This window comes from Anabrus simplex, chromosome 14, assembly GCF_040414725.1.
Source record: "Anabrus simplex isolate iqAnaSimp1 chromosome 14, ASM4041472v1, whole genome shotgun sequence".
Taxonomy (NCBI): Eukaryota; Metazoa; Arthropoda; class Insecta; order Orthoptera; family Tettigoniidae; genus Anabrus; species Anabrus simplex.
In genome coordinates, this window is record NC_090278.1 from 53,426,563 (window position 1) to 53,441,439 (window position 14,877).

Genomic DNA, 14,877 nt, shown 5'->3' on the forward strand with positions numbered 1-14,877 from the left:
GAGCAGAACCGACAACATAATTCACTAACGACCTGTCACTTACCGCTTCTCATCCATGCCCGTAGTGTCAATTGATACTCTTACATGACATCATTTACATTATTTCTGCGTAGGATGCCAGTGTCCGGAACGTAGAGGAAGTCTTTCACGAACGTCGTTTTCAAGCACATTTCTTCCCCCTTACAATCTCTTGATATCCGCATATGTATCAGAGTTGTTCTATGGTGATGTATTTTCAATCGATTTGCATACGTTTCTATAATTGAGGCAATGAAAAATATTTTGTTGCGAATTTGGTTCCATGGATGTTTGTAATTGCTTTCATAATTTGATGAGATTTTCTATAGCATTGATTAGTGATACAGACATGGGCTGAGTAGTCAAGGTCATAAATGCATGCCTGCTTCGCCAAGAAGGACACCCGAGACAGATGAAGGTGGTCGCTGATATATAGATAACAGAGCCTAAGGGGAGGTAACAATTGAAATGTTACAAAGAAGGGAATGCAATGAAAATGACTCAAATTTCATATCACCTTGGCAGAGCTACGACGTCATAGCGAGTTAATCTCCACATGCTATGCCTTCTATATTTCTGGCGACAAACGGCAAGCTGACACGGCTATCCGGAAGTAGAAGTCTCGTTTCAAAATTCTCGAATTTCGGCCAGGCTGAAAAAAAAACTCGTTTCACTACTTTGACTTGGCAGCCACTTTTAGAAGTGATATACCCCGATAACTGATCAAGTAGTATCCCCTCAAGATCGAAAGTGAGTTAATTATAAATTTACACAGCTTGTCCAAGGGCATGTTCAGAAGAAGTCGAAATATTTAGAAACGATATGTTTCTACATTTACAGAGGCATGTCGTAATTTACTACCAACAAAAAAAGGCTTTCTCTGCGAATTCCTGGAAATCAAAACCTTTGTACCAGTTGACTCAGGTTTGCATACAACCACGTTAAAAACGGAAGAATGTTTAGGAAAACTTAGTAAAGGTACAAACTTGTTTGTAGAATGAATTTGTTAAGAAATGGAAGACAGAAATTTAAAATAATTTTGTTGGATGCAAAATCTAACTATGTCTATATTTTCCGATGTTAGGATTCCGAATCTACTTAAAAAGTATTGAGTAGTAGGTTAGAATGCAAACGCGTGGTGAGTGGCTTCTACCCCGTATGACGTTTCAGTGATAAGATTTGCTTTAAATCTTACCCTTGCTACTAATGCAACTTTCCTTGCAGGACCGTAGCGCGGATTAGTTGACACTTGCTATAACGTAAACCGGTCTTCATTCTAATCTGTTACTGCATAAAATCTGAGCTACACAGACAATAATATTCTGTGCCACCTCCAGTTGTCCTGTAAAATTTATGATGTAGAATTTGATGAAATATTGATTTATGTATATGTTTATCTTAAAAGTACAAAAAAAATGTATCGAATTTGTATATAGTTTAATAAAAATGTTGGAAAATGCTTCAATATTGTGTTTGTATGAAAGTGATATTTAAATTACCCCATGCTTCACTTTGTTCCGTATCAGGTGGCAAGATGACAAATTCAGGCAAATATTCATTTATAGGGCGAGTAGTAAGGAATTGGAAAAATGTATCAAGGGGAATGTTCGATGAATTTCCAAATTCCTTGAACATATTTAATAAATGGCTTTGTAAATAAATGGTAGGGAATCTGTCACCTGGGCGACAGTCTGTGCAGATCCGTGGTGAGTAATTTATTCGATTATTATATTTAAGGTAGCAAATCTCTTTCCTCTTTCCTCTATTAGAAAATGTACGTAGTGCATTGAATATCTTACACTCAATATTTTCAGGTACTGAAAATTCTTGTCCACTGTAAAAACTATCCGTCTCTGAATAGGAAAACGATTTATAGGAGATACAATTTGTATTTCACAAATTAATCGAAACAGACTTTTAAATTGCACCATCCGCAGCTATGGTATATAAGACAGTTACTTTCAAGAAAAGCTGTTTTTGTCCTCTTCAACAATTTCTCATTCTTATGGTGTCTGATAGGATACATGTTCAACAGCCGTACTGTAGGAAAAACCGGTGGTATAAAACGTGGCGTTAGACTGAGTTGTACCCTTTCTCCCCTGTGGTTTAACCTGTACTCGGAGGAAATAATACAAAAAAATTATCAGAACAAACAGCAGGGATTAGAGTTAATGATTTTAAAAAGTCAAGATGTATCAAGAACAAAATCAACCAAACAAGAAATGCATTCAATAGAATGGCGAGGGTATTCTGCTGCAGATACCTTAGCTTACATCTAAAAATTAACCTTCTGAGATGTGATGTATTTTCTATCTTGTCCAATGGAGTTGAGATCTGGACCATGAAGAAAAGGGAAATGGATAGATAAAGGCCAAATGCATTCATTTCTACAAATGGAGTCACAGGCTCCCCTAGTGCACCGTCACGGTACTGTCCTACATAGGAGGTTTTCAGTTGTGTCACAATAGCCACCATCGCCTTAGAAAGGTGTAGATGAGCCCACTGCTAGACTGGGGTGAAACGCTTGTAATTTTACGATAGAAAAGGCCTGAAGAGATTTTAATTACTTAAGATTTACAGGTGACACCTTTCTGTTGGAGGAAAATCTAGAATACCAACGGGACTCAGACCGTCTAACCACGGTGTCAGACCACATAGGTGAGGTTACGTTAGGTTAAGTTAGGTTAGGTTAAGTTATGTTAAGTTAGGTTAGGTTAGGTTAGGTTAAGTTAGGTTAAGTTAGGTGAGGTTAGGTTAGGTTAGGCTAGGTTAGGTTAGGTCAGGTTAGGTTAGGTTAGGTTAAGTTAGGTGAGGTTAGGTTAGGTTAGGCTAAGTTAGGTTAGGTTAGGTGAGGTGAGGTGAGGTGAGGTTATGTGGGGGTAAAGAAATTCGGTTATTATTTTCGAACCTTGCACTCTCTTGCATATCGTTCATCTTGTGAATATTATTCCCTTTCTTCTACTATCCAATGGGCTTTATAGTCTTTTAGAAAAATTATTACCGTGCAAAATGATAATTATAGTCATAATATTGAAAGATGCGTACTGACAAATAATGATACGTAAATTTCTGAGCAAGACTTTGTTCTTTGTTTTTTACAAAATAGTATTTATTATAAAAATGTTAAAGCTTACATTAAGTGCTAAAGCTAAGAAAGAATTGATGCAAGGAGTCTTTATGCAGGTATTTCTTCAACGTCTGCGATGAAGAACTTGGCTGGGGTGTTGTAGAAGACGCGCTCGAGAAGGGAGAAGAGAACGTCTTCAATGGTCTTCGCCAGGACTGGTTTGATGGATTCCAGCACTGGTCGCCAGTTCTCGTTCAGGTAGATGTTGGTGCTCTCCTCTGGGGACAAGAGAAGGTATTCCTTATAAGTAGAGGGTAGATTAATATCCACTAGAAACGACAATATATACACTATTGCACACTCTGCAAAATACTTGTTTATCCTCTATGTATGAGGTTGGTTTTCCAAATATCAATTGCTAAAGCAGAATACCTTTAGCTACTTTTTTTTTACTTCACGTCGAACCAACACAGGTCTTACCGAAACGATGGGACAGGAAAGAGCTAGGAGTGGGAAGGGTGCGGCCATGGCCTTAGTAAAGGTAGAGCCCCAGCGTTTCCCTGGTATTTAAATGGGAAACCACGGAAGAGCATCTTCAAGGTTCGAACCCACTATCTCTGGGATGCAAGATCACAGCTGGGCGACCTTAACCGCACGGCCAACTCTCCCGGTGCTTTTTTCTTTTAGCATGATTTCTAGTGGTTCTTCGTCTTCATACAACGAAGGAATGAAAGTACAGTTTATACAGGCCCCGTTAACATTTGACGAGACAATTCTTCATGGAATATTGGAAGAAATAAATGATACACATGAATGACATGGCATGGGGTTTTATTGCCACCAAAATAAAGTACAGAAAATGACCAACAGATGGCAGTTAATACATGCAATATTTAGCATATTAATCGAGGTTTAGCAAAGCCGATGTTCTTGATAACATATGCTCAACATGTCGGCCGTCATTCATCATCAATACCTGTACTCGAGGGACAATATTGTGAACAGCACTGTACAGCATATCCGCAGGTATGGTGATAAATTGCCGTCTGATGTTGTCTTGTAGCATCCCTAACGAAGTCGGACGATCTTGGCAGACTTGCGACTGTAGATAACCCCACAACCAATAATCACACGGATTAAGACCGGGGGACCGTGGAGGCCAAGCATGACATGCCACGATTGCAGGCGCATCTGACGCTGTCTCTCACGGCAGCTCCTCTTATACCGTACACGGGTCTCATGCGTCATCACTGGTGTGTTGCTATCCAGCGCCATTTGTTGGCCTGTTTGTGCACTCGTTGTTGATGTCAATAAAACCCCATGCCATATCAAGCATGTGTGACCATTTGTACCTGACGTGTTGCTGTTCAGCGCCATCTGTTGACCTGTTTGTGCACTCGTTGTTGATGTCAATGAAACCCCATGACATATCAAGCATGTGTGACCATTTGTACCTGACGTGTTGCTGTCCAGCGCCATCTGTTGACCTGTTTGTGCACTCGTTGTTGATGTCAATAAAACCCCATGTCATGTCAAGCTCGTGTGTCAATTATTACCCCTCTACCTCCAATATTCCGTCAAGTTTTACCTCGTCAAATATTAACGGACTTTTGTGTCAGCTTGTAGATTCGACATGCATTAAACAGGTTTGCCAACGGCGGCGTATTATCCACAGAGAATGAATAACACGAAAGGTGAACGTTAAAGATAGGTCAAAGCTATAAAATATTGGTCTGGACTGGTTCGGTCCTACTAGTGACAAGGCCATAGGAACAAAGAAAATGGTGGCATTATTTATTTTCAGGCTGTTTCTGTTTTAATTCTTCCATATAAGTAAGAATACTTTATGGGGCGGGTAGGATGGTCCCTTCCAAATATCAAGGAAGGATCTTTCCTCTCTGCTACTTCAGGTCTTGTCAAACATATTTTTCTATGATTCAACATTCCAACCGAATAACAAAACGCCATCGGAAAATATTACAGATGTGAAGCTCTTGTGAATATTGTGAACTTTAACGGTTTCCAGCGGTGAACGGAATTTTAACATATTCATTTCCTTGCATTGTTGTACCGATGTGAATATCAATATTATATGTTATTTTTATACAAAATAATAATAAAACTGCAATAATGCAATTATGCAAATCGTATGAATCACCTTTATTTCTTATGGGAATATTATACCTTGAAACAAATAAAACATGCAAATATGCCAAAATTCGCCACTTGGTAATATGTCATCAATTGAAGGTCCCCCCCCCCCCGGAATAAGAGTCTATGCCACAAAACTAAAATGTTCAGGAAACAGAAGAAACGTCTTAATAATGAGAAAATGAAAAATATATATTTCGAAATAAATCAGAATGCTTAAAGACCATTTGAAAACCGAATGATCACAAATTAACCTTATTAATGTAGTAAAAAAGCACTTTCTCATTTTGAAATCATGGAATAGGGGTCTAAACCACATTTTCACAAGTTTAATACAGTTACTTATTGGGAGATGAATCACTTCAAATCACTATAGAATCCTCTGAATTCTTGAGACATATAGTCACACATCTTCAGTAGTTCATTCTTTTTTCTTTCTTAATGGGCAGTGTTGAGCCATAAAGTTATGGCAATTCTTGAGGCAGGAATAGTGGCTGATTCCGACTGCTCTTGACACCTTTAACTATGGTATATCTTTCCAGAAGAGCAATCAAATTGTGGCATCTTTGCATAAACACAGACGTGGGCTCATCTTCTGGAAACTTCAGTCACATTGCTTCAGTAACCTTGAATTTATGGTCTTTGACCAATATTTCGCGTCTTTGAAGTCAGAACTCTGGACAGACAGGCTAAACATGTCTGAAAAAGTTACTTTACATACCTGCAGTGAACTACTGTCACTACCTTTTGCTGGAACGTGGTATTCAAAAGAATGTTTCCTATGTGAAGTGACGTCTGTTCTCTGATTACACCTCCTTTTAGGTTCAGAGATTTTGAGGCACTTATTCACATGAAACAAAGAATGCTCATTAAGGTCCATGGTATAGTATTCTGTACACTACTCCTCCTTTTCACAGTCAGTGAGCTGAATACACCCATTCTTGTTACAGAACTCTGGATCATACACACGGCCCCGAAACAACGAAGAAGCAGAAAATTATTATAATGTTATACCCTATACCATTTTACCGTAATGGCAATTAAATGAATGGTTTGTATAATGCATTATGTATTAAAGAATGACCAAATTTATTCTAAGGATCTTCCTTAGCACAACATAACCCATCATTCCACTCACCTGTTGTGGCCTCGTTTTTGCTTGTTTCACAATGTCTTTCCTTGTTGTATAAGCCTCACCCCTATTTTGTTTACTTTTACGTTCATTATCCTTCCAGTTATCCATATTTAATCTTAGTTTTTCTGGTTTTATTCAAGTTTTTAACTCGTTGGACGAAACATTCAACACACTGGCAGCCATCTTGAATGAGTGGTATAGACCCTTCTTCTTCCAGGCAAAGAAGTTTTTAACAGACAAATGACATATTTCTGTTAATGGTATGATTATCATAGTTCGCCTGCAATAACTTGAGATGTTCTAGCCCTTATTCTGCAAAAAACTCAACTTACTGAAAAATGTGGCTTAGACCCTTCTTCCGGGGGGGGGGGGCTTCAATTAATCCTCTAAGTGCCAACGAATTGCTGATATGCAAACAGGGAGAATCGTTTAGATTTTGTCAATGCACATTTATTTTCTGTTATCTATGAAAATGGCCCTCGTAACACGGGAAGGACTCGTGGTACCGTATGGTTCCAGCGTGAAACAGTGTGCGATTCCTTGTTTATATAGACGACAGCGCCAAAAAGTGGCAACATTGCATACCAAATAAAAGGCTGGTAGTCTGAGACCCAGTCTGAGTATTGTTGGCTTGATTGTAGAGTTCGTTGCTTTTCACAAACAGTACCTGGAATAAACGCGATCTTTCTTTGAAGCGACAATGACATCTCGTCTAAGGTAAATGTACAGTAACTTAAAATATTTCCACTCTGTCGAACACACGAGTTAAAAAAAGCATGATTACACAAGGGATAAAAATAAACACTAATAAACAAAGAAGCATGTTTTTTCTTAATAGAACATAATCAGATTACTCCATCAAGTCACACTCGTTATCTGAAAATATTTACGAAGAGAGTTCAATATATAACGCAACACATTCTTTTCTCATATCAGGTTGGTTTCATTGATGATTCAAATACACCATATTATTCCCTAATTCTTTTGCTGCAATACCCTGCTTCCAACATAATCTCCGATCAGTGCTACGGCCTTACGCCACCGTAATGTGAGGGCCTGTATGCCTGCAAATTACCACTCAACTGGTCGATGTCGGAGACAACGTCGTGCTGCATCGATAACTTCACCATCGCCCACGTAGTGCATCCTTCATTGCGCTGAACAGATAGAAGTGAGAAGTCGCGAGATCCGGGCTGTAGGGTGGATGCGGAAGAACAGTCCGTTGAAGTTTTGTGAGCTCCTATCTGGTGCGCAGACATGTGTGAGGTCTTGCATTGTCGTGGAGAAGACTCACCGTGCTTTTGTCCACTGCCAAGTCTCCCTACACATTCTGAAAGCGCCTATGAATATCTGTGATGCATTGGTTTTCCGCCAAAAGAAATTCAATAACCGCTCTTTTGAAGGTTAGTTATAGCGCTGCCACGTATCGGAAATTAATGAATCTCTACAGGACGAAGCGGGAATATTCAAAGAGGTCCCAAACAAATATCCAATTTTTTTAGAAACCGAAATCAGACAAGAAATAAAGTGTGTCGCATTATATATTGAGCGACCCTCGTACGTTAATTTCTGTCCAAATCACCGAGGAATTTGAAATTTGGAACATATATTAAGGGAGCCCTGCTTTGTTTCCATTCCAGCCTAAAATATGAGGCGTTTGAAAAACCGTTGTTCTTTCTTTGGCTCGATTCCAACCGGCTGCCAGTCCGTTGACGCTCCGTTACGTCACGCAGCCACTCCCCCCTGTCGGGTCAATGACATGCTACACTTACCCTTCAGGTGCTTTACCGCTAGTAACGGACGAAATCATTTCTGACGGATATCCAGTTCGGGCATTATCAACACTGTCGGCATTGCCACAGTGAGATAGAAATCCTTGCATAACCTTAGAAATGCCCATCAACGACGGGATGTTCAGGACAGCTCAGCAGCGTTTTAATAATGGAAATATTTATTAGTGGACTACTTAAAGAAATTCAGGGGCAAACAAAGATTTCCTTTAGTGACTGAAAATTCATAGAAATACATAGTTGACTTGCAGATTAATATTACGAGGGGTGTTCAGTATATAATGAAATACATTTTATATCTCGGCCATTTTCTGTAGTTTTTTTTAAATTGGAGTTTTGTTTGGGACATCTTTGAATATTCCCGCTTCGTCTCGTAGATTTTCATTAATTTCCGATAGGTGGCAGCGCTATCAATACCCTTGAAATTGGCGTCTGTAACGGAGGTGCGTGTCAAACAGAGAGCAGTTATTAAGGTTCTTTTGACGGAAAACCAGGGCCTCACAGATATTTTTAGGCACTTGCAGAATGTCTACGGAGAGCTGGCAGGGGACAAAAGCACGATGAGTCCCGGGCGAGGCGTGTTTCATCATCACAACAGGGTCGAGCAAACCTGTCTGATCTGAAAGGTTCTTCCTCATCTACCCTACAGCCCACTGTCGCGTCTTTTCACTTCAATCTGTTTGGCCCAATGAAGGATGAACTCCGAGGGAAGCGCTACGTTGATGAGGGGACGTTGGCTCCGACATCGACCAGTTGAGTGGTACCATGCAGGCATACAGGCCCTCACACTACGGTGGCGTCGGAGATTATATTGAAAAATGGGGTATTGTAGCAAACGAATTGGGGTATAACATGATGTATCCTCAATAAAACCAACCTGCTTTTAGAAGAAAGTGTTGTATTATATATTGAACTCCTTTCGTATATTAGTAGTTCAGTTCTTCTTTCTGATGTTTTAACAACATTTGTGTGAAAATTAATAACTTTAAATTCGGTATTTTCTGCCATTGTTATCATTCGGTTAATATTATCAAAATATCTACATCCCAAAGTGATCATAAAAAGCAGCTGGCACTGTATCCTCAAAATGTCATGTTAGAAGTTGTGTGGTTCGTGGTGCGAGTTTCTGCAGTCACGTGCTAGTGGCCACGGCAGAGTGTCCCGGTCAGTGATCCTGAGAGGATTAGTAGTTACAATTTATAAAACTTACTTTTTATCCCGTACTGGCTTTAACTCAAGTAAGGTCAAAGGATTTTTTCCAACTTCCAATACTTATTATATTTTGTAGCTAGCTTTTATGCTTATACGAACATGTGTCAGCTTGAATTCTAGGTTAACATTACAAGAACATGTTTCATTTAATTTTGAAACATCTTGAGCTTTAAAGAAAGTATAGGCCTATATATTACATGTCCTGACTGACTCATCATCGCTGAGCCAAAACTACTGAACATAATGAAATTAAATTTTGGGGGTACTATTACAATGTAGGTGCTCGCTGAGAGAGGATTTTCGGTTATTTCGTCACTAAGGGGTGAATTTTTAAAATGAGTGTATCTATATCTCAAACATTCAACGGTTTAAAGACGTGAAAATTGGTATCTGGAATCTCCTTTAAAATACGGAAACACGTATTTTTATGTTTTCGAAAATCCTCTTAAGGGGGGCGTAAAATGTGAACGGGGTTAAATACATTTTACGAGGACAGTTATATCTCAAATATTGAAGATGATACAGTCATGAAAATGGGTATTTGGAATCTCATTTAAAAATAAAGAAATAGGTATTTTTATTTTTGGAAAATCTACTTAGAGGGGTTGAACAGGAGTGACAAAAAGGGGTGACTATTTAAAATGAGTATATCTACAGTATATCTAAAAAAATAAGCATGTTACAGACGTGTACATTGGTATTTGGAACCTCCTGTAAAAGTAAAGGAACACGTATAATTCGTTTGCTGAAAGTACACTTAAGGGGAAGTGTTTAAGGGGGTAAAATTTAAAATTTGAAATTTAAAATGAGCATATCAAGAGTATATCTCTAAAACGTGATATGTTACTGAAGTTAGAATTGGTATTTTTAATCTCTTTTAAAAATAAAGTAACACTTATTTATGGTGGAAAAATCACATAAGAGGGGTAAAAAGGACTGAGAAAGGTGTTGAATTATTATTATTATAATGCTGTTAACTCAGAAACTTAAGATGTTACAGACGTGAAAATTGGTATTTCGAATCTCTTTTAAAAATAAAGAAACATGCAGTTTTTGTTTTCGGAAAATCTACTTAAGGGGTTGGGGTGGGTGAAAAGCAGTGAGTAAAGTGCTTAATCCTTTTTATGAGGATACACATAAGCGGTTTGGACTGGGGGATGACAAATGATGACAAAAATATGCATTTAGTGTATATAAAACCGTATGAATTACGAAGTTAAAATTTCAGCTGATATCCTAGGTGTTAAATAACAGAAGATTTGACACAACCCTCAGAGAGGTAACTGGGGTTAAGATCCGTAAACAGATATACCCATTCCTTCCTCCAAAACGGTTTAACGTACGAAGAAGGAATTCCAAGTAGCGGTATATATTTTAAGTCCTAGGTGTGAAATAGGAAATATTTTTAAACGTTACAACCCCTAAAGTGTTAAAAGAGGTTAGCTCCGTAAACGAAATTATTCATCCCTCGAAAACCGTTTGACGCACTAAGTTGTAATTTTACGAAAAGGGTCTTCTTTTATGTCCTACATGTAAAATATCGTATACCTCAAAATATTTCTCCCCTTTGGTTGAATCTTAAAAAAACACAATATCCATTTTTCAGAAACCGTTTCAGGCACGAACTTTCATTTTTTTAATGAATGGGTGGTCTTCTATATCCTGGATGTTATCTGAAAACTTTCACTCCTTAAAAAGGTATTCATTCCTTCATTACTAGAGCCCGGAATTTTATGCATTAATAGGTTAGAATGCAAACTTACTGAAGCGAGAAGCAAGTATAGTCTACCTTCACAACGACTATGCTATGCGATTCGCATAAACATTAGGGGTGCGGCCCATCAGAACCCCTATAATTTATGTTACACTTTCTACGCTATGGAAGAGCGGGTGGCCGACAGTTCCTACTCACCAAATTAGTTTGCAATCTAACCTATTACCGCATGAAAATTCGGGCTTTATTCATTACTGTTAGACGTACAAAATCAAAATTTCACAGGTTGGTTGCCTTTACGTGCTAGATGTTAAATAAGATAGGGTGTAAAACGTACGAATTCTTCCGTACGGGGTTCAAATGAGTGTTAAATCAGAAAATAAGTCATCATTCTCCAAAACCGTTTGACGGACGAACTGCGGGCGTATTCTACAAGCTCAGCTGACAGTGGACTCTCTAAAATATAAAACTTGGAATAATAACTTTCAGTTAAAAACCGTAGCGAAGCACGGGTATCTTGCTACTTCAATACGAATATTGGCACATATAAAATAATCAGAACACTAAAGGTGATAATTAGAGCCCGGATTTTTATGCATCAGTAGGTTAGAATGCAAATTTACTCAAGCGAGTAGCAAGTATAGTCTACCTTCACAACGATTAAGCTATCAGTGAATATTGCATTTTCACGACCGCATTGTAATCGAAACCGACTTTCAACTTATTAGCTCGTGTTACGTACATTTAGTACGTGTTGAAGAGATGTTAAGTACAGAACAAAAATGGCCAACCAGACACCAGTGGGATCCGAACCCACAACCTCCCGATTTCGCGTCGGTTGCTGTACCAATTGAGCTTTGGTGGCCTAGGCCATCTTTGTTCTGTTGGAAAGGATATAAGCTACAGGTCTGGTACTACTACCATCACACTGTAGAGTGCGTTTAAGTTGCCCGTTGAGGGCCAAGTCAATGAATATTGAATTTTCACGACCGCATTGTAATCGAAACCGACTTTCAACTTTCGATTAAGCTATCAGGTTTGCATAAACATTAGGGGTACGGCCCATCAGAACCCCTATAATTTATGTTACTATTGCTACATTATGGAAGAGCGGGTGGCGGACACTCCCTGATAACCAAATTAGTTTGCAATCTAACCTGTTACTGCATAAAAATCCTGGCTTTAGTGATAATGAAGTTAAAATGCTCTCCAGTAGGGAATTAAAACAATGAACACGTCATTGCTCGTATTGATAACACAGTTCGTTGCGGCATTAGTCTTTAAAGGAAAGAGGTTCTTCTAGATATAAAAGATGTCGACATTCCATTAACTTGTAACAAGTACTGAGTATTGAATTTTGAACTATAACTACCGGTAAAAACTGTTTAACATCAGAACCTTAGTTGATTATAATTCCTGCTTAAGGGTATAGAGATGTTGGTGGGAGTCTCCCGGCCGGTCCCATTACATTTTTTCTTCCCTAGCCGTCAGCTTATTGACTGACGACCGATGACGTGTTCAATGTTTTAATTCTCCATAAAGGGCATTTTAAAACTTCATTATCACCTTTAGTGTTGTCATTATTTTATGTGTGCCAATTTTTGTACTTAACAAAGTTTTTTAAGCTGAATATTTTCCAAAATGGAATGAAACATGTTCTTGTAATGTTTATCTAGAATTTAAGCTGATACATGTTTGTATATTTAAAAAATTACACATAATAATAAGTATTTGAAGGTGAAAAAAATCCTTTGCTCTTAGCATTAGTAGTTGGTAATCCACACGGGTGTTCACTGCTACACTTAGGAGGGAAAGAACTCCAAGTTCATAATAGACTAAAAACTATTTGAATTCAGGAAATATGGTAGGAATTTCTAGATATTCCGGAAATCTTTGCTGATTAACCTTACCCATCCCATGCCCGAGTTAATTCGGATATCAATCACTGCTCTCTTCTTTACTTCCGAGTTCAGTCCGACGCTCTGTTTAGAAGACGGACGATTCACAAAACGTCTGATCGTATTTTGACGATAATTATGCTCCTTATGTTTTACTTTCACAGCTGTTTTCTGAGATGGGTGCGCAGAAATGTTAAGGAATCAAGAAAGAAGTTAATATTTTAGAAACTTTACGGAATAAGCATGGCTTTTATGAGTATAGTGAACAATCTGTAGACATTTATCACGCCAATGTCACGTTCTGGTAAAAGAGCCCTGAGAAAACTATTGCTAACGTTGTCGTTGTGTGATTGTTAAGTAGCTGTGTAAATAGGGTACAATGTATTTATAGCCTATTTCAGCCACTGTCGAAACATCTGGTGTGGGGCATGAGTAACGCTGAAAGGAACTTGGGAGGAGGAAGGTTAAGACCACTATCTGATCAGCAGAAAACTTAATGTCACTAGGTTTACGACACAGAAAGTAAAGTGGGCAGAAGTCACGGATGTAGCCGGGGGGGGGGGGGCGGGGGAGATTACTGGGGGGAGGTTAAGACGCCGCCCCCGTGGAAATTTTACAAAGAGGAAATGAACAGAAAATGATACTAAACAATGAACTAAATAATATTCAGGATCGACAGATCTGTCGGATCTATTTTCTAAGAAGCTTCGAAAGTTGGATTTTAGATTGTAATCTGAACATACCATCTGCTGTAATACCGCTGTAAGCCTACTGCTATTCACAAAGGATACGGGGAGTTTTCATTATAAAGACAGGCCCCTTTCCCTAATACCATTCACAATCTAGTAGGAGAGATTTGATTATAATCGAGAAATGCAGCTCTCTCTAACGTATCGAGATACGACAATATGTCATATTGATCATATTTTTCTTGTTCTGTATTTTAATGTAAGATTTTGTAGTGTAGTGGAGTCCGAATATCAACATAATTCACTTGTATCAGGGTCCTTATAATAACACTCATGTATGCGCGCACCACACACTCACAGGCGCCTTCATTATGTTCTATGATCATTTTGTAACCATAACCCCCATTGGCGGATTCTGGCTACGCTACTGGCAAAAGTACAGGTTTACTTGCGGAAGACCTTCTGGACAAGGAAAGTGACTAGAACAGAAAGTGATTTGAACAGCAAGAAATTCAAAGGATACTGCTTCAAAATCTCTAGTCGCTAATCCCGTACAATCAGCAATAGACGGAAATTAAGTAGTCCATCTTCGATGGGATATGATCTACGGTATTCTACAATGTATACTGATTTCTACGTGGATTACTGTACACTGAACGTTAACTTGCATGTCTCTTAGCGTTGTCCGAGAAACACCACAGGGACGATACCATACATTGTTTCCGATGTTGGGGAGTTCTGATGATATAAAAGGGCATGTTTCCTGTTGCCATTCACAATTGAGTTCGGAACTTTCTACTATAACGGCAGCCTCACTTGCCTACTGCCATTCACAAAGGATATGGGAAGTTTTCATTATAAAGGCAGGCCCCTTTTCCTAATACCAGTCAAAATCCAGTTCGAGAGATTTGATTATAATCTAGAAATGCAGCTCTCTCTAACGTATAAGGGATCGAGATACGACAAAGTATCATAGGACCAAAGTTGTAGGTCTCACCAAATCAAGCCGCGATTGTGCCATCTGTTTTGTGATACGACTTACCGTTTATCCATCAATTACACCGTTATTAAAACTACCTCCATATTTCTATATCGTTCGGGGTCAGTAAGATACACAATTGAATATGTCGGAATTTTTCCTCAAAGGAAAGAGTATGTCCAGTTTTCTGGATTACCACTCGCATTGATACGGAGAAATTAAGG

General features: G+C 38.6%; 1 protein-coding gene across 1 annotated transcript in view; it reads right to left on the reverse strand.

Moving 5' to 3' along the window:
- Positions 1-3,182: 3,182 nt before the first annotated feature.
- Positions 3,183-14,877, reverse strand: part of LOC136885347 (protein takeout) — a 54,445-nt gene continuing 42,750 nt past the window's right edge. Inside the window, exon 6 of the mRNA XM_068230278.1 lies at positions 3,183-3,363. Coding sequence (XP_068086379.1) covers positions 3,194-3,363 — 170 coding nt within the window. The 3' untranslated portion in view covers positions 3,183-3,193. The remainder of the gene's footprint in view (positions 3,364-14,877) is intronic.